The sequence below is a fragment of the Artemia sp. Qi Xiang Cuo genome, chromosome 9 (genome assembly GCF_049724085.1).
Source record: "Artemia sp. Qi Xiang Cuo chromosome 9, ASM4972408v1, whole genome shotgun sequence".
Taxonomy (NCBI): domain Eukaryota; kingdom Metazoa; phylum Arthropoda; class Branchiopoda; order Anostraca; family Artemiidae; genus Artemia; species Artemia sp. Qi Xiang Cuo.
Window position 1 is genome coordinate 34,238,995 of NC_142802.1, and position 15,649 is coordinate 34,254,643.

The 15,649-nt window shown below is 36.5% G+C and overlaps 2 protein-coding genes across 3 annotated transcripts in view; one reads left to right on the forward strand and one right to left on the reverse strand.

The window, feature by feature from the left end:
- Positions 1-8,405, reverse strand: part of nAChRalpha2 (nicotinic acetylcholine receptor alpha2) — a 193,641-nt gene extending 185,236 nt beyond the window's left edge. For both annotated transcript variants that reach the window (XM_089094485.1, XM_089094484.1), the window contains exon 1: positions 8,178-8,405. In XM_089094485.1, the coding sequence (XP_088950611.1) occupies positions 8,178-8,363 (186 nt within the window). In that variant the 5' untranslated portion in view covers positions 8,364-8,405. The remainder of the gene's footprint in view (positions 1-8,177) is intronic.
- Positions 8,406-11,115: 2,710 nt separating this feature from the next.
- The window catches only part of LOC148948592 (acetylcholine receptor subunit alpha-like 1), a 202,996-nt gene continuing 198,462 nt past the window's right edge, over positions 11,116-15,649 (forward strand). Inside the window, exon 1 of the mRNA XM_089094483.1 lies at positions 11,116-11,236. Coding sequence (XP_088950609.1) covers positions 11,188-11,236 — 49 coding nt within the window. The 5' untranslated portion in view covers positions 11,116-11,187. The remainder of the gene's footprint in view (positions 11,237-15,649) is intronic.

Consider the following 15,649-nt stretch of genomic DNA (forward strand, 5'->3'; position numbering starts at 1 on the left):
CATCCTTGGAGCACCATCTTTCTCATGAAAAAAGTCCCAAATTTCAAAACTAATGTTTAAAAGCAGGATCCACAATATCATTTTTGCCGTGTCGTGATCAATATATCAATAAATTGTGTAAATGCATTTGGACCACGACGTAGAAGCTTCATACACAGTCTAGAAACATGGACGAAGACCACACTGCCTTTCCATCACAAACAACAAAAGTACGAAGAACAAAAGGGAAATCTTTTTGTAAGACAGTGGAGATAATTTGAATGAATATTTCGGCCCTATGTCCAAGGGCCGTCCTCAGCAAGACAAAAATATATAAAAGAAAAAGACTCACAACAACATGCGACCAATAAAACCAAAAAGTGGAAATTTTTCAAAACAATCCTAGCATCATTACTTCAGCGAAGTTCAACCAGCAGATCCTGGTTGAACTTCGCTGAAGTAATGATGCTAGGATTGTTTTGAAAGAATTTCCACTTTTTTGGTTTTATTGGTCGCATGTTGTTGTGAGTCTTTTTTCTTTTATATATTTTTGTCTTGCTGAGGACGGCCCTTGGACATAGGGCCGAAATATTCATTCAAATTATCTCCACTGTCTTACAAAAAGATTTCCCTTTTGTTCTTCGTACATTTGTTGTTTGTGATGGAAAGGCAGTGTGGTCTTCGTCGCTATTTTCGTCTTGCTTATGGGGAGCAATTGACCAATGATATCTTCAGTCCTGGTTGAACTTCGCTGAAGTAATGATGCTAGGATTGTTTTGAAAGAATTTCCACTTTTTTGGTTTTATTGGTCGCATGTTGTTGTGAGTCTTTTTTCTTTTATATATTTTTGTCTTGCTGAGGACGGCCCTTGGACATAGGGCCGAAATATTCATTCAAATTATCTCCACTGTCTTACAAAGAGATTTCCCTGGTTGATCTTCGCTGACGTTATGATGCTTGTGATTGTTTGAAAGGCAGTGTGGTCTTCGTCGCTATTTTCGGCTTGCTTATGGGGCGCATGTTGACCGTGATGTCTTTTTACTTTTATATATTTTTGTTGCAGAGGACGTGCCCTTGGATCATTAGCCAGCAAAAATTCTTAGATTATCTCCACTGTCTTACAAAAAGAGAGTCCTGGTTGAACTTCGCTGAAGTAATGATGCTAGGATTGTTTTGAAAGAATTTCCACTTTTTTGGTTTTATTGGTCGCATGTTGTTGTGAGTCTTTTTTCTTTTATATATTTTTGTCTTGCTGAGGACGGCCCTTGGACATAGGGCCGAAATATTCATTCAAATTATCTCCACTGTCTTACAAAAAAAAAAAAAAAAAAAAAAAAAAAAAAAAAAAAAAAAGATTTCCCTTTTGTTCTTTCGTACTTTTGTTGTTTACAACAGTCTAATGATGGATAATCAGTTTTCATTATATCAACAAGCATTCCTCGAGAAAATAACTTCTTTTGAAAAGACCACTATATAAAATTGTCAACTAGAATCAAACGTTTGTCGATCAGAACTAGATTCCTCATGATTCACTCTTTCTCAAATCTATCCATTTTTTAGAGTCGTAACTCTCCCACAACCATCTTCATACTAATCAGAATTTATTTTTGTACTCTAGAACATAAAAAGATATTATAATAGATAAAGAAAAAATACCATTGACTTATAAACACTTTTACTGAATATAATTAAAATAATAATATTCAGTGATGCATCTTGTTCTAATCAATATATTTCGATAGGACATATAATGCTGACCAAAGTTTATTTATATGGAGAATATCCACTTTTCCAGCATAACATAGTTGCTCCTCCTGCTTAAACTTGCTTAATGATATCACATTTCTAGCATACATACTATCCCATTCAAGGCATAGTCTACAGCCAGCGGTTATTTCCACAGCTACATTGGGTACTCGTATATCATTGCTGCTGCTGCTGTCGGTTCCATCATTAATCTCCAATAATGTAAATGTACCACTCATTTTTTCTCCACTAATATCCTCTCAAATAAACTATTCTCTCTCTGAATTCAATTCTCTTACTAATATGAACTACAATGAAAATTACTCCTTATATTCGAATCGAACTACTAACCAAGTTAGTGTGACCGCCGCTCTCTCTAACCGACTGACCTCAAAAAAAAAATGAGTGTCAAATTAGAAAACCCGTTTGGTAGGGCAAGTATCGTTCGTAGTAATAGGTGTATGACCCGTGGTAAGCCTATGTACCGGTTAAACTACACTGCATATTCATGTAGGCGTGAATGTAGGATTGAATGTAGGACCGGGATTCCCTATGGCCTTATAGCCGCCAGCTCTCTCCAACCGACTGACCCCAAAAAAAAAAATGAGTGTCACATTAGAAAACCCGTTTGGTAGGGCAAGTATCGTTCGTAGTAATAGGTGATTGACCCTGGCAAGTCAATGTACCGGTTAGACTACACTGTATATTCATGCCTCAGGCGAGAGGTAAGACAAATTACGCAAGCACGGTTCAAATCAGCACCTCTCTTACTACTAATGTATCCATGGTTGTCAAAAGATGTATCTGTAATATCCAAGGAAAGGTTAAGGGACTTCAACTGAGACCTTCAGGGCATTTGGAAGGGGATAGATGCTTAACATATCTCTATATTGAAGATAGTATAGAGGTTCAGCCGTATAGAACACGGAATATCAGGCAGATTTTCATTCCATATTTGAATATTTTTCCCCGTACCCATCGATCCAAGGCGTTTTAGCCCAACATGTAGATAGTACCCATTGTCGAACATATAAATTGTGAGCCGAAATCTGGATTTTGATAGAGAAAACCGAAAAGACATAAAATACTATTTTCTTAATCATAGGCAGCGCAATAGCGCTGTCTAAGTAAAGAACGATGTGGAGACGATGTATTGTTTATTTATTTTATTTTTTTTTGGTGGACCAGGGCACTTCGTATCGAAAGATTTGCCGTAGAAACTTCAAAAAGGGCTCATTCGATTAGAAATTGAAAGGGCTAGTGCCCTTTTTAACAGTTGAAAGTGATTCGAGGGCAACTAACACCCCTTCATAACCACCATTTCCCCAAACACATTCAATCAAAATTTTGAGATAGCTATTTTGTTCAACATAGTTGAAAAAATCCGAAAGCTATGTCTTTAAGGGTGACACTTCCCCCCCCCCAGTCCTCAGGGCAAGGGTTGTAAATTATGCCACGTGGGCATGTAGGGTTCTTATAGAAAGCATTGTCGTAGAAACTTCAAAAAGGGCTCATTAGATTGGAAGTTGAAAGTTTTAGTACTATTTTTAATAGTCGAAAGCGATTGGAGGGCAACTATCCCCCCTGTCCACCCACCATGTCCCCGAACACATTCAATCAAAATTTTTAGATTGCCATTTTGTTCAACGTAGTTGAAAGGTCTGGAAATTATGTCTTTGAGGATGACACTCCCCCCAAAGCCCTTAGGGCAAGGGTTGTAAGTTATGCCCCGGGGGTATATAAGGTTCTTATAGCAAGCGTTGTTGTAGTGACTTCAAAAAGGGCTGATTCGATTGGAAATTCAAAGAGTTAGTGGCCTTTCTAATACTCAAAAGTGATTGCATGGCAACTAACCCCTTCTCACACCCACTATTTCCCCGAACACGTCCGATCAAAATGTTAAGATAGCCATTTTGTTAAAAGGAAGTTGAAAGGTCCGGAAATTATGTCTGAGGTTGACAACCCCAGCCCCAAGGGCAAAGGTTGTAAGTTTTGACCTGGGGACATATAAGGTTTTTATTGAAAACGTTGTCGTAGCAACTTCAAAAAGGGCTCATTTACTTGAGAATTGAGAGTTCTAGTGCCCTTATTAATAGTAAAAAGCGATCGGGGTGAATGGTTCCCCCACGCCCATCATTTCTCCAAACACTTTCGATCAACATTTTGATATAGCCATTTTGTTCAACGTAGATGAAAGGTCTGAAAATAATGTCTTTGAGGATGAAAAATCCCTCCTCCCCCCATAACCCTTGGGATAAGGGTAGTAAGTTATGCCCTTGAGGCATATAAGGTTTTTATAGAAAGTTTGGTTGTAGAAGCTTCAAAAGGGTTCATTCGATTGGAAATTGAGAGGACTAGTGCCTTTTTTATTAGTCAAAAGATATCAGAGGACAACCCCCCCCACGCCCGTCATTTCCTCAAAAACTTCCAATCAAAATTTTCAGATAGCCATTTTGCTCAACGTATTTGCTCAACATAATAAAAATTATGTCTTTGAGGATAACAAATTCCCCCCTCAGGGCAAGTGTTGTAAGTTATGCCCTGGGGCATATGAGGTTTTTATAGAAAGCGTGGTCATATAAACTTCGGAGGGGGCTTATTGGATTGGTAAACAGACACTATAGTTCTTTTTTTAAGAGTCAAAGTGATCGGAGGGCAGCAACCCCCCCCCACGCAGACAGACATACGTCGTATTGTCCCAAAATACAATCTAATAGAAATTTCTAGTGCCCTTATTAATAGTCAAAAGCAATCGGAGGGTGAATGGTCCCCCCGTTTCCATGATTCCTCCAAACACTTTCGATCAGCATTTTGATATAGCCATTTTGTTCAACGTAGATGAAAGGTCTGAAAATTATGTCTTTGAGGATGAAAACCCCCTTCTCTCCCCATAGCCCTCGGGATAAGGTTAGTAAGTTATGCCTTTGAGGCATATAAGGTTTTTATAGAAAGTTTGGTTGTAGAAGGTTCAAAAAGGGTTCATTCGATTGGAAATTAAGAGAACTAGTGCCTTTTTTACTAGTCAAAAGAGATCAGAGGACACCCCCCCCCCCATGCTCGTCTTTCCCCAAACACTTCCAATCAAAATTTTCAGATAGCCATTTTGCTCAACGTATTTGAAAGGTCTGGAAATTATGTCTTTGAGGATATCAAATCCCCCTCAGAGCAAGTGTTGTAAGTTATGCCCTGGGGAAATGAGGCTTTTATAGAAAGCGGGGTCATATAAACTTCGGAGGGGCTAATTGGATTGATAATCAGACGCTATAGTTCTCTTTTTAAGAGTCAAAGTGATCGGAGGGCAGCCCCCCCCCCACACACACACAGACACACATCCTATTGTTCCGAAGTGCATCTAATAGAAATTTTGAGATAGCCAATCTATTCAAAATAGTGTAAATAGAATATAACAAGGATTTTGGGGTTAAAACAAACCCCAGAGATTAGGGGCAAGGGTTTTAAGTTATGCCCAGGGGGTATTTAAGGTATTTTGGAAGGGATGGTTGTTTAACTTTAGAGGAGGCTCATTTGATTGAAAATTGGAAGTTCTAGTTTCTTTTTAAGCATCAAAAGGGATGGACGGCATTTAGCCCCCCCCTCTCCTACACCCCCTCCTTTCACTAAACGCATATGATTGAAATAACGAGACACCTATTTTTTTCAAAATAGTCCAAAAAACATAAAATAATGTCTCTAGGGAGAACACAACCCCCCAGTGCCCAGGGGATAGGGTTGTAAGTTATTTTTGAGGAAATATAAGGTTTTTATTGAATGGGTGGTCGTATAAATATCAGATGGGACTTATTTGATTTGAAATTGGAAGTTATAGTGCCCTATTTAAGAGTCAAAGTGATTTAAGATTAAACATCTCCTCCTCCCCGCTCAGCATTTACCTTAACACCTCCAATCAACATTTAGAGAGAATAATTTTATTCATCGTAGTTGAAGGTTTTTGAAATTATGTTTGTGAGGAATACCACGCCCCTCCCCCCTCCCCCTCCCTAAAGCTCTCATGGACAGCGTTGTAAGTTATGCCCTTTGAGCATATAAGGTTCTTATAAAAAGGGTGGTCGTATATGCTTTGGAGGGGAATCATTGGATTGGTAATCATAAGTTCTAGTGCCCTTTTCAAGAATCAAAGTGATCAAAGCGCAGATAGACCCCCCCCCCCACACACATACACAAACACGTCGTTTTTGTGAGATGTATCCAATAGATATTTTGGGACAGTCCTTTTATCCAATTAGGCCAGATATCATATAACCACGCTTTTGAGGTTGATACAAACCACCAGAGCCTGAGGGCGAGGGTTGTAAGTTATGTTCCTGGGGTATTTAGGTTCTTATAGAAGGATGGTTGTATAAGCTTTAGAGGTGGATCATTTGGTTGAAATCTTGCTCCCTTTTAAGAGTCAATAGTGATGGAGGTCAAGTACCACCCCCACCCAACTACCCATCTTTTCACCAAATGCATCTAATTGAAATTGTGCGATGGCAATTTTGTTTAAAATAGTCCAAAGAACATATAACGATGCTTCCAGGGTTGGTACAACCCCCAAGAGCCCTGAGGCAAGGGCTTCAAGTTATTCCCTTGGGACATATACGGTTCTTGCGGAATGGGTGGTCGTATTCGATTCAGATAGGTCTCAATTGATTTTAAGTTGGAAGTTATAGTGTCCTTTTTAAGATTCAAAGTGACTTGGGAAAACCCCCCCCCCTCCCACGCCCAATATTTCCCATAATAAATATCAAAACAAGGTTTTGAGACATTAATTTTTTCAGCATTGTTGAAAGGTTCAGTAATTATGCGTAGCAATATTTGTTGTAGTAGTAGTAGCATTAGCAGCAGTGTGCAAATAGCACCTTTTTTCCACATCCCCTTCAACACACGATGAAAATTTTAACTTAATACCGTAAACCGGTCCTGAAGCATTGCTGATATGTCTTCATGACAAACTATATGGGCATACTGTGTTTCGATTTATTTCAATACAGTTGCAATATGGCCCAAAATTTTCGCCTTAATACCCTTAGGTTTAATAGTTGTAGCAGTAGCACCAGAAAATATAGTAGTAGCAGTAGGAGTACAGTTAATAGTAGTAATAGTAATATTAGCAGTAGTTGTAGGACTAGAAGTATTAGTATTATGATGCAAATATTGTCTTTTGGTTAGTTCAACACGATGTCACCCACGAAACTGTTCCTAAGATATTGCTGATATGCCCTTTTGACAACCTGCATACGGATGGCAGGCTGTCATCCGTACAACAGAAATATTCTCTGAAAATTTCACCTTCATACCTTCATAGGTCATGAATTTTGAGCTAGTCGATTGGAGCTAATTTGATTGAAATTTGAGGAGCTAATTTGATTGAAAACTAAAAGTTCCAATACCCTTTTAAGAGTCAAAACTGATTGGAGGGCAAGCAGCCCACCTCTTTAGCTTGTAATTTTCCAGACACTTCCAATGAAAATTTTAATACAGCCATTATGTTCAGCATAGTTGAATGGTCTAGTAATTATATCTCTAGACTCATTTGGTAGGTCAACCCCCAGAGTCATGTAATTTGCCCATTATGCTTAAAAACTAAATGTCGTTCTAAAATTAAATCAAAACACGCTGTTTGTATGCTGCTTGTCAATAAGACATCTCAGCAATATACGAAGAACAACTGAGGGTATTAAGTTCAAGTTTTTGGGGCTACTTTTATTACTATTTCGGCTCTTAAAATTTTACTAGATCAAAACAGTGTAATTGTATCCAGGCTGTAAAAGAGCATAGATAAAAGTTTTTGGGAAGGGTATTAACTTTTATTTATCAGGTCAACTAGAGGATGTATATGACCAAATTAAACACTACTATTTGTATCATGATTTTCAAAAAAAATCTATGTTGTTAAAAATTGCTGAAGAATGGCTGGTGGGTCACTTCAGTTAAATAGGAGTACCAAAGGTGTGAGAATATCAATAGATATTTAAGAAATCGAAATTATATCGTTAAAGGTATTACATATAATTGACTCCCCGTTATCTCAATTTGATCGAATGGATTCCAAAGCCACATTTGCCGGCTCGGGACAAGACATTGCCTTTTTATGTTTTCCATCCCCTCCACTCTACTAAAAAGGCATTTGAGACTATTTTAGACCTTGGCCCTTGCGAGCAGTTTCTCTCGTCATTTACAAACTGTGAAAAACTTGATACGTACGCAATTATATATAAGAAAAAACTTATTTTTCAGTACAACACACTCGTTAACTTGTATTTAATTATGCCATTTACCTAACACTAATGGAGTAGCCTAGTATATTGTTACCGTTCATGTTATATTTGAACCGATAAATATATGGATTTTATTTCGGTCCATTTAGATTCTCCCCCCATCCCTATGAACCCTGTCCAATCCCTTTCCCAGAGCTTCGGTTTATAATCGACAAAAGCCTTTACTTTTCTTACCAATTCTATCAATTGAGACAGCCTTAATCTTAACTTCACGACAATTGCATCTGAATGGTTTAAAACGGGCCGAATAATTCTGTTATAAGTGCTCAGCAAATCGTCATATAGCCTCTTTGCGTCCGGACTTGATTTAACCTGAAACAGTCCAAGAAATGCTAAAGTCAGAAGAGCTTTGCTAAGCATAATAAAAAAAAAAATCCCAACACACAACTTTACATGAAGATGGTTCCGGAATCCATCTCAACTAGTTTTCCCCAGGAAAAATGCTCTGACCTTAGCGCTTTGAAGCGGTGCTTGGAACTAAAATTGAGACTTGCGCCGTTGTACCTTTTTGCAACTTGTTGACGATTAATTTGGACTATTTGACTGAATATGCATTACAATATTAAAAAATGGATTCCTGTCTTCGTAATGTTAACCGTGAATAAATAAAATGAAGCCCAAAATGAAAACGAAAATTTTAAGCAAAATAAATATATTGCTAAGGAAAAAAGCGGTAATTCTTGGCTAAAATCGGTCAAGAGGTCAATTAAAAATTACGGTCAACATGTTGTATGGGCTCTGGCCTCCTAATAGCTTTTGAAAAATGGTAGAACAGCTCTAAGGCAAAGTAAATTTGACAGGCCAAACAGATAGATTCTTAAAAGGGATGCCTGGAGAAAATATTGTTATCGTCTAGAAGGTTGAATAAAAAAAGTAATAAAAATTAAAGTTGACTCTGATGTTCTTATTTGTCATTTTTTATTTGTAGAGAATTTAATAGAAAGACAGAACTCACACGATAGCAATCAACGCACAATTTAGAGGATTATTTATAAATAACCGAATTCGTGTTTAAAAACATTAAAATACAACTAAGGCCGCAGCAAAAATATTACACTTCTCACTAAAAGCACGTAATAAGGTTTTTTTTTACCTACCATCTTGAGAATTCAGTAATATATCAGCTTGTAGTTAGAAAGGAGTTTTCAGTAAACTTTGTGGACGCGCTTATTTAAAGATTTCCATTGAAAAAGAAAGGTCGGTTCATACATAGTTGATTTTGGGCCTGCTAAACTTGTATTTTACCAATTTTGAGGGATATACTTTTAGACCTCTAGTTTCAGGCTATTTAGCTTGTCACTTTGGCTATTTAGCTTAACCGCTTTGCACTAAAATCAAGTATTAGTTTAACTATTTTCACGTTATCACCTTGCGTGGTACATGATGCAAACATGTAATTCATTGTCCAAAGCTACAATTTATTAGAAAAGGAGGGCATTTGAGATATCTGAAATATGTTTTTCTGTGATAGTATGTGATATTTATCGGAAAAAAGCTACCAAGTCACGGTAATAAATAGAAAAATAAAAATCCATACATATATAAAATTCTTAGATTTGTAATTAGACTTGAACAACTTGCTATCCATAACCTTCAACTTCTAACGTTCCCCGTGCTTAGCCCAAGAAATATTTCGAATGGTATAATTTTTTTTTCTCACTCAGACGTACCAGCCACCCTTTATTGATTTCTGACGCTCAAATATATTATCTCTTAAACCCTTTAGTGCTTCACAAATTAAATAAAACACTACACACCTTCACACATAGACCCACAATCTGGGAAAGAGTAATAACCCGTTTTTGTTCTTTCATGTTTCATTTTTCTCCGAGAAGCAATCAATCACCCCGTAGTTCAACTAAATAAAAAAAAATCAACTGAAAGTAAGGTGCAAAATTAAAACTCGCGAAAAGAAATCCTTACGTATATTAGGGTCTTGCCCCCTCCTCAGTACTTCTTAGTTGAAAAAACTTGTTTTTTGTTTAATTTCTGATAGTTTATGTAATTAATGCGGGGAAATCCAGCTCCCCCTCCCATGGAAAATTCCCGTCCCCCACAAAACTTCTCCATGAAAAGATCCTCCCATTTAAACAACCCCAAAAGAAAATCAAACCCCTCCCCCCTCGAAAATCATATTTGAACTTCCCAATAGCCAATATTATATCTAAGCAATGTGCAAAGTTCATAAATTACAGCCTTTCCCCCGGAGGCTGAGGGGGGTCAAGGCATCCTCAAAGACGTAATTTTAGATTTTTCGACCATGCTGAAGCAAATTGCTCTCTCAAAATTTTGATCGGATAATTTTGGGTAAAAAAGGGGTGGGACGGGGGTAGCTACCCTCTAATATTTTTGGTAAATTAAAAAGGGCACCAGAACTTTTGATTTTCAATCAAATGAGCCCTCTCTCAATTTTCTAGGATCACTGGTTTGATACGATCACCCCTGGGGAAAAAAAATAATTAAACACACATCCATGATCTTGCTTCTGGCAAAAAATTCAAAATTCCACATTTTTGTATATAGTAGCTTGAAACCTCCACAGTAAGGTTCTCTAATATCCTGAATCAATCTCATGGTGTGATTTCATTAAGATTACTTGCTTTTTTAGGGGTGTTTCCCTAAAAAGCTTTTATTGCTTTTATTGTTTTAAAAAATAGCGTTGTGAGAAAGAGTCTAACTTTAGCGTAAAGAGCGAGGCGTTAAGGAGAGGACAGCCCCTTTCATATACGGAATAATTTGTGATCGTTTTAAGTTTTAATGTTACTCCTTACTTTCAGTTAAATAAACTTGTTTTTGTTATTTAATAACCACTAGGACTGATGGATCCTGAGACTCGAGAAAGCATCTTTGTAAAATTAATATAACCAAAATTCTTATTTTATAAAAAAGAACTGCATTCTAGAAATGAACTGCGCTGGCTTCCAAGATGAGAATGTCAGAATTTTTTATGTTTTGACTAAAATGTACCTAGTGCCGTTTGCTTGAATATCCGATTTCTAGCGAATTCATTCTATTTTATATCTTGCTTCTACGCAAGGCAGTTCCCGGCATATACTTCTACAACGAAGAGTTGAGACTATCGTAGAATGAACACTTGTTCGTGTCAAATAAGACAGAAGTGTAGTCTGTGAAATTATTGGATAGTAGGGCCTATACTACATATGGATTCCAAATTTATAGACGAATGTTCTATGAGGATTATATAAAAAAAGATAAAAATTCAAGGAATAATAGTAAGTTTTACATATTGATTAATTCCCGTGGATAGAGAATATTCTAACGATTTAAGTGCATAACAGGCAACATTTCTCGGGGTAAGGCAGGTATTCAAATAATAATTATTGGCCTCTTTTCAATTTATTAAAATAGATGCATTAACACTAAAGTTCCCGTCCTTTTTGTCAAATAAGCCAACGAAGAATTGTGTCCTATCTCCTTACGGCCAAGGCAATTCATTAGCTTCTGCTCTACATCAGCTTTTCCCCTCTTAAAAATTTTTCTCTTAATTATTCCCTATTAAAATATCTGTTTTATTAGGCTACTCATCAACCAAGCAGCATCGCAATATAAAAATATGTGAACGAGCATGTAATAGCTCGGATTGTCAAAAATACTTTCAAGAGAGGCATAATCATGATAATATAAGTCAATTTGAAAATTTTCTTTTAAGTTTTAGTCCAAACGTAATGAAAATATATAATAAACAGGTGGAGTTCGTAAAAGCCCAAACATTACGGTTGTATGTCCTGAAGCTTTTGTAAGCGGAGTTCCCTTTTTTCTTTCTTTTTTTTATAAGCTAAATGGTTAACATAAACAAGGAAATAACGTAACGAGGTGGAAGACCCTATACAACATTAGGAAAAAAATACAAAACACTCACATATTATAAACCATAAGTAACGCGTAGTACAAGATGGTAAACGAAATCCTGTCTTTGTACAAAAACAGCTGAAATACCTGAGCTTTCATTAAGGGACTGAGCTACGCTCGGTAAAAGAAAAAAAAATTAATCTCTTTCGTAAAACGACATAAATTTCATTTTATATTATTGCCTGTAGAAATTAAAATCATTAAGATATTGTACGTCTGGGTATTTGTAGCGTCATTCAGAGGAAAAATGATTTTTCAAAATTAATTAGAGACTTAAGTGAATTTCGCTAAGTCGTGACCTATCTAGATCGTTTTCTCACACCAGAAAAAGGGCAATTATCTTATTATGAACAATCTTATTAAACGAACAATAATCACCGAATCTTAGCCCCTGGTATGCAAATTACTTCTGTAATTGTACTGCCGCAATGTGCAGCATTTATTGCGAAGTAACTAAGAATCTAAAACTCACTTGACATCTACCAAACGAGAATGTCTTTTTCTAAAAGCTTAGAATCAAGTAATTTTTTAACAAATACATTACTATTTGAAACTCCTCCTACTTATCCTCAAAGCTTTCAACCTTCACGGGTGTCTAATTCCAGTCAGCACACGATTTACAAAAATTTTAAGGTTGCTGGGAGGGGGAAAAGAATTTTCATTAGTTGTTGTTTTTTATATTGTTTCTGAACATCGAGAAATGGTAGTGTGCCAATTTTCAGAAAAAATTCAGCAGTACCAGTAGTAAACAGTTGCAGCAGTACTAGTAGTAGCAGTACAATTAATAGTAGTAGCCTTAGCCTTAGTAGCAGTATTGGTAGTAGCAGTAGTAATCGTAGTAGCAGCAGTAGAGGTAGTATCAGTATTAGTAGTGCAGTAGTATGAGTAGAAGCAGTAAAGGTACAGTTGCAACATAGTCACAGTAGTAGTATTAGTACTAGTAGTACTAGTTGCAGTATTAACAGCAATGTACAGTTAGTGTAGTGGTAGTAGCAGTAGTATTAGAATTAGTAGTAGTAGTAATGGCAGTAGTAGTAGCCGTAGTACTAGTAGTTGTTGTAGTAGTAGTGGTAGCAGTAAAAGTAGGGTGTACGTATTTCCTTTTGGCCAATTGATCTTCCTGTTTAAGAATTCTCTGGAAGTTCCAACTTAACACCAAATCCATTTTTGAATTACACCTATATTGACAATCTCCATGCACATACTGTGTTTTGTTTTAGCTCAAATTTTGCCTCAATAATCTCTAAAAATTTCCACCTTCATACACTTAGCCTTGATGGCACTATTGTCATAGAAGTAGTGGTAGTAGTAGGAGAATTAGTAATTAGCAGCAGCAATAGTGTTGTATCAGTAGCAGTAGTAAAAGTAGTAGGACTTTTTATAGGAGTAGCAACGTGTAGCCTACATGTTGCTTCTTGGTCAGTTAAACATTTCCCTCATAATATCCCAGAAGTTTGATCTTGATACGGTAAGCCGTTCCTAAATATTACCGATGCACCCTTTTGATCCCCCTTTTGATGACTTTTCCATTTTAATACTCTTAACCTTACAAATAAATGCAATTAAAGTAGTAGTTGGATTAGTTTAGTAGCAGTAGTGGTGGTAGTAGTAGTAGCAGTAGTAGTAGTTGTAATAGTATTAGCAGTTGCAGTAGTAGTAGTAGTAGTAGTAACAATAGTAGCAGTAGTAGTTGTATTAATAGAAGCATGCGCATATTACCTTTAGTTCAATTGATCTTCCGCTACTTCCAACTTAATACCCAAATCAATTCTGAAGATACACCCTTTTGACAATCTGCATTAACATAGTGTGTCTTTATTTAGGTCAGACTTTCCCTCAATAATTCTGTTAAATTTTCACCTTCATACGCTTAGCCTTAATCATACTAGTGTCATAGTAGTAGTGGTAGTAGTAGAAGTAGTAGTATTGCCTTTTTGGTCAATTGATATCCTTGCTCATTATTTCTAGAAATTTCCAAACCAATATACTCAGTCATTCCCGAATTATGTCCTTTTCACAACCGGTATGCACATAACGTATTTTGATTTACGTCAACACTCCTACACTCACTCAACATTCTCTAGAAGGTTCACCTGGAAAGTTAACAGAGCCCACCTTTCTCAATAACATATACTGTATACAAACAGTGGACGAATTGCTTAACTTGCAGACCTTGCCCTTAAGGCTGTCTGTGTGTGGGGATGGGGCGGGGGTAGGAGAAGTGGTATGGAGGGCTATCTCAAAATCTCGATCGGATGCATTTAGCAAAAAGAGAGTGTGTGGTTACTTTTAACTTTTAAGAAGGGCACTAGAATTTCCAATTTCCAATCAAAAAAGCCCCCTCTGAATTTTATACGATCACCCCTGCCACAAAAACCTTATATTATGTTTAAGAGGTAATTACTTGGCAAAAAAAAAAAAAAAAAAAAAAAAAAAAAAAAACTGTCGTCATGGGCAAGCTGTCAACAATGGGCAACTAGCATAACCTATAGGTCTTACCCTGAGGGCTGTGGGGAGAGGTGCGTGACATCCCCAAACACATAATTACTGGACCTTTTCAACTATGCTGAACAAAATGAATATATAAAAAAAAATTTTGGACGGGTTTGGGACGGGTCATCAAATGACCTCCTTTCGAAGTTTCTACGACGACTACTTCTGTACGATGTGCCTTGTTGAAAAAAGATATTGTGGCGACGTCGCTATTTACTCAGGCAGCATATTGCGCTGCTTATAATACGCTTTTCCATTATTTATCTAAAAGTAAAAATTTATTTGACGCATCCTCTCCTCTTCCTAAGCCAAAATTTTCTTCTCTTAGAACCTGACCTACACCCTCTTTTAGTCTAACAAGTATCATTTTTCTAAGTAATTTACTTCCTACAGAAATGGTTTTGGAGAAATGGTCTATAATAACGGTTCATGTTTTATGAATAGCTTGTAATTTGAGGGACAAATGGTATACTGCACGCCAGTGTGGCCTCTGAGACTGGGGAACTATATAAATATGCTGTCAACAGTTTTTGAAATTTCTGTTTGATAATATTTCAGTCCTGTTCTGCCCAAAATTACTGTTTTATATCCTAAAATGCTAGATTATGACATTTTCATGCATTTTAATCTCTTTTGCGATTTAAAAGGACACTAGATCTTTCAAATATCATGCAAGTGAACTCTCTTTAAGCAATCTACAACCACCTTAGAGGGAAAAACATGTATACGCGACTACCCATATCTGGAAAAGTAAGTTCTGAGTTCTGAGTTTCTGAAGAAACTCAGTTAAAAGAGTTAAATAAGAAGTTTCATATTTTGTGAATAATGTCTTTGGGGCTCTCATACATGCCAAATTTCATTGTATAATTTTCATCAAGACCACGCCCGTTTTTAGGGGATTGGAACCGCTATTTCTTAAAAAGGGCAAATTTTGTTTTGTTAATATCTTTTGATGAACAACTTTCATATTAATAAATGTTGCATATTTAGAATAAGCCTAAATGACCGATGTTGTTCTTTCCTATTATTTTCTATGATATTTTTGGTTTCTATTGACATATGTTGCTCTTTATTGACAGTTTGTCAGCACAAACTGTCAATCCTAAAGCCCCTATGAATGTAAAGGAGGCTACCACTCCCTCTTTTAACTCCAGTTTGTTATATTCAAGTTCAATATTCACATAACAATTGTTATTAATGCTTCATGAGACGAAAATTAAATTTAATTTATTAAAAGCATTAATTAAAAGCATTAATGCTTCATGAGACGAAAATTAAATTTT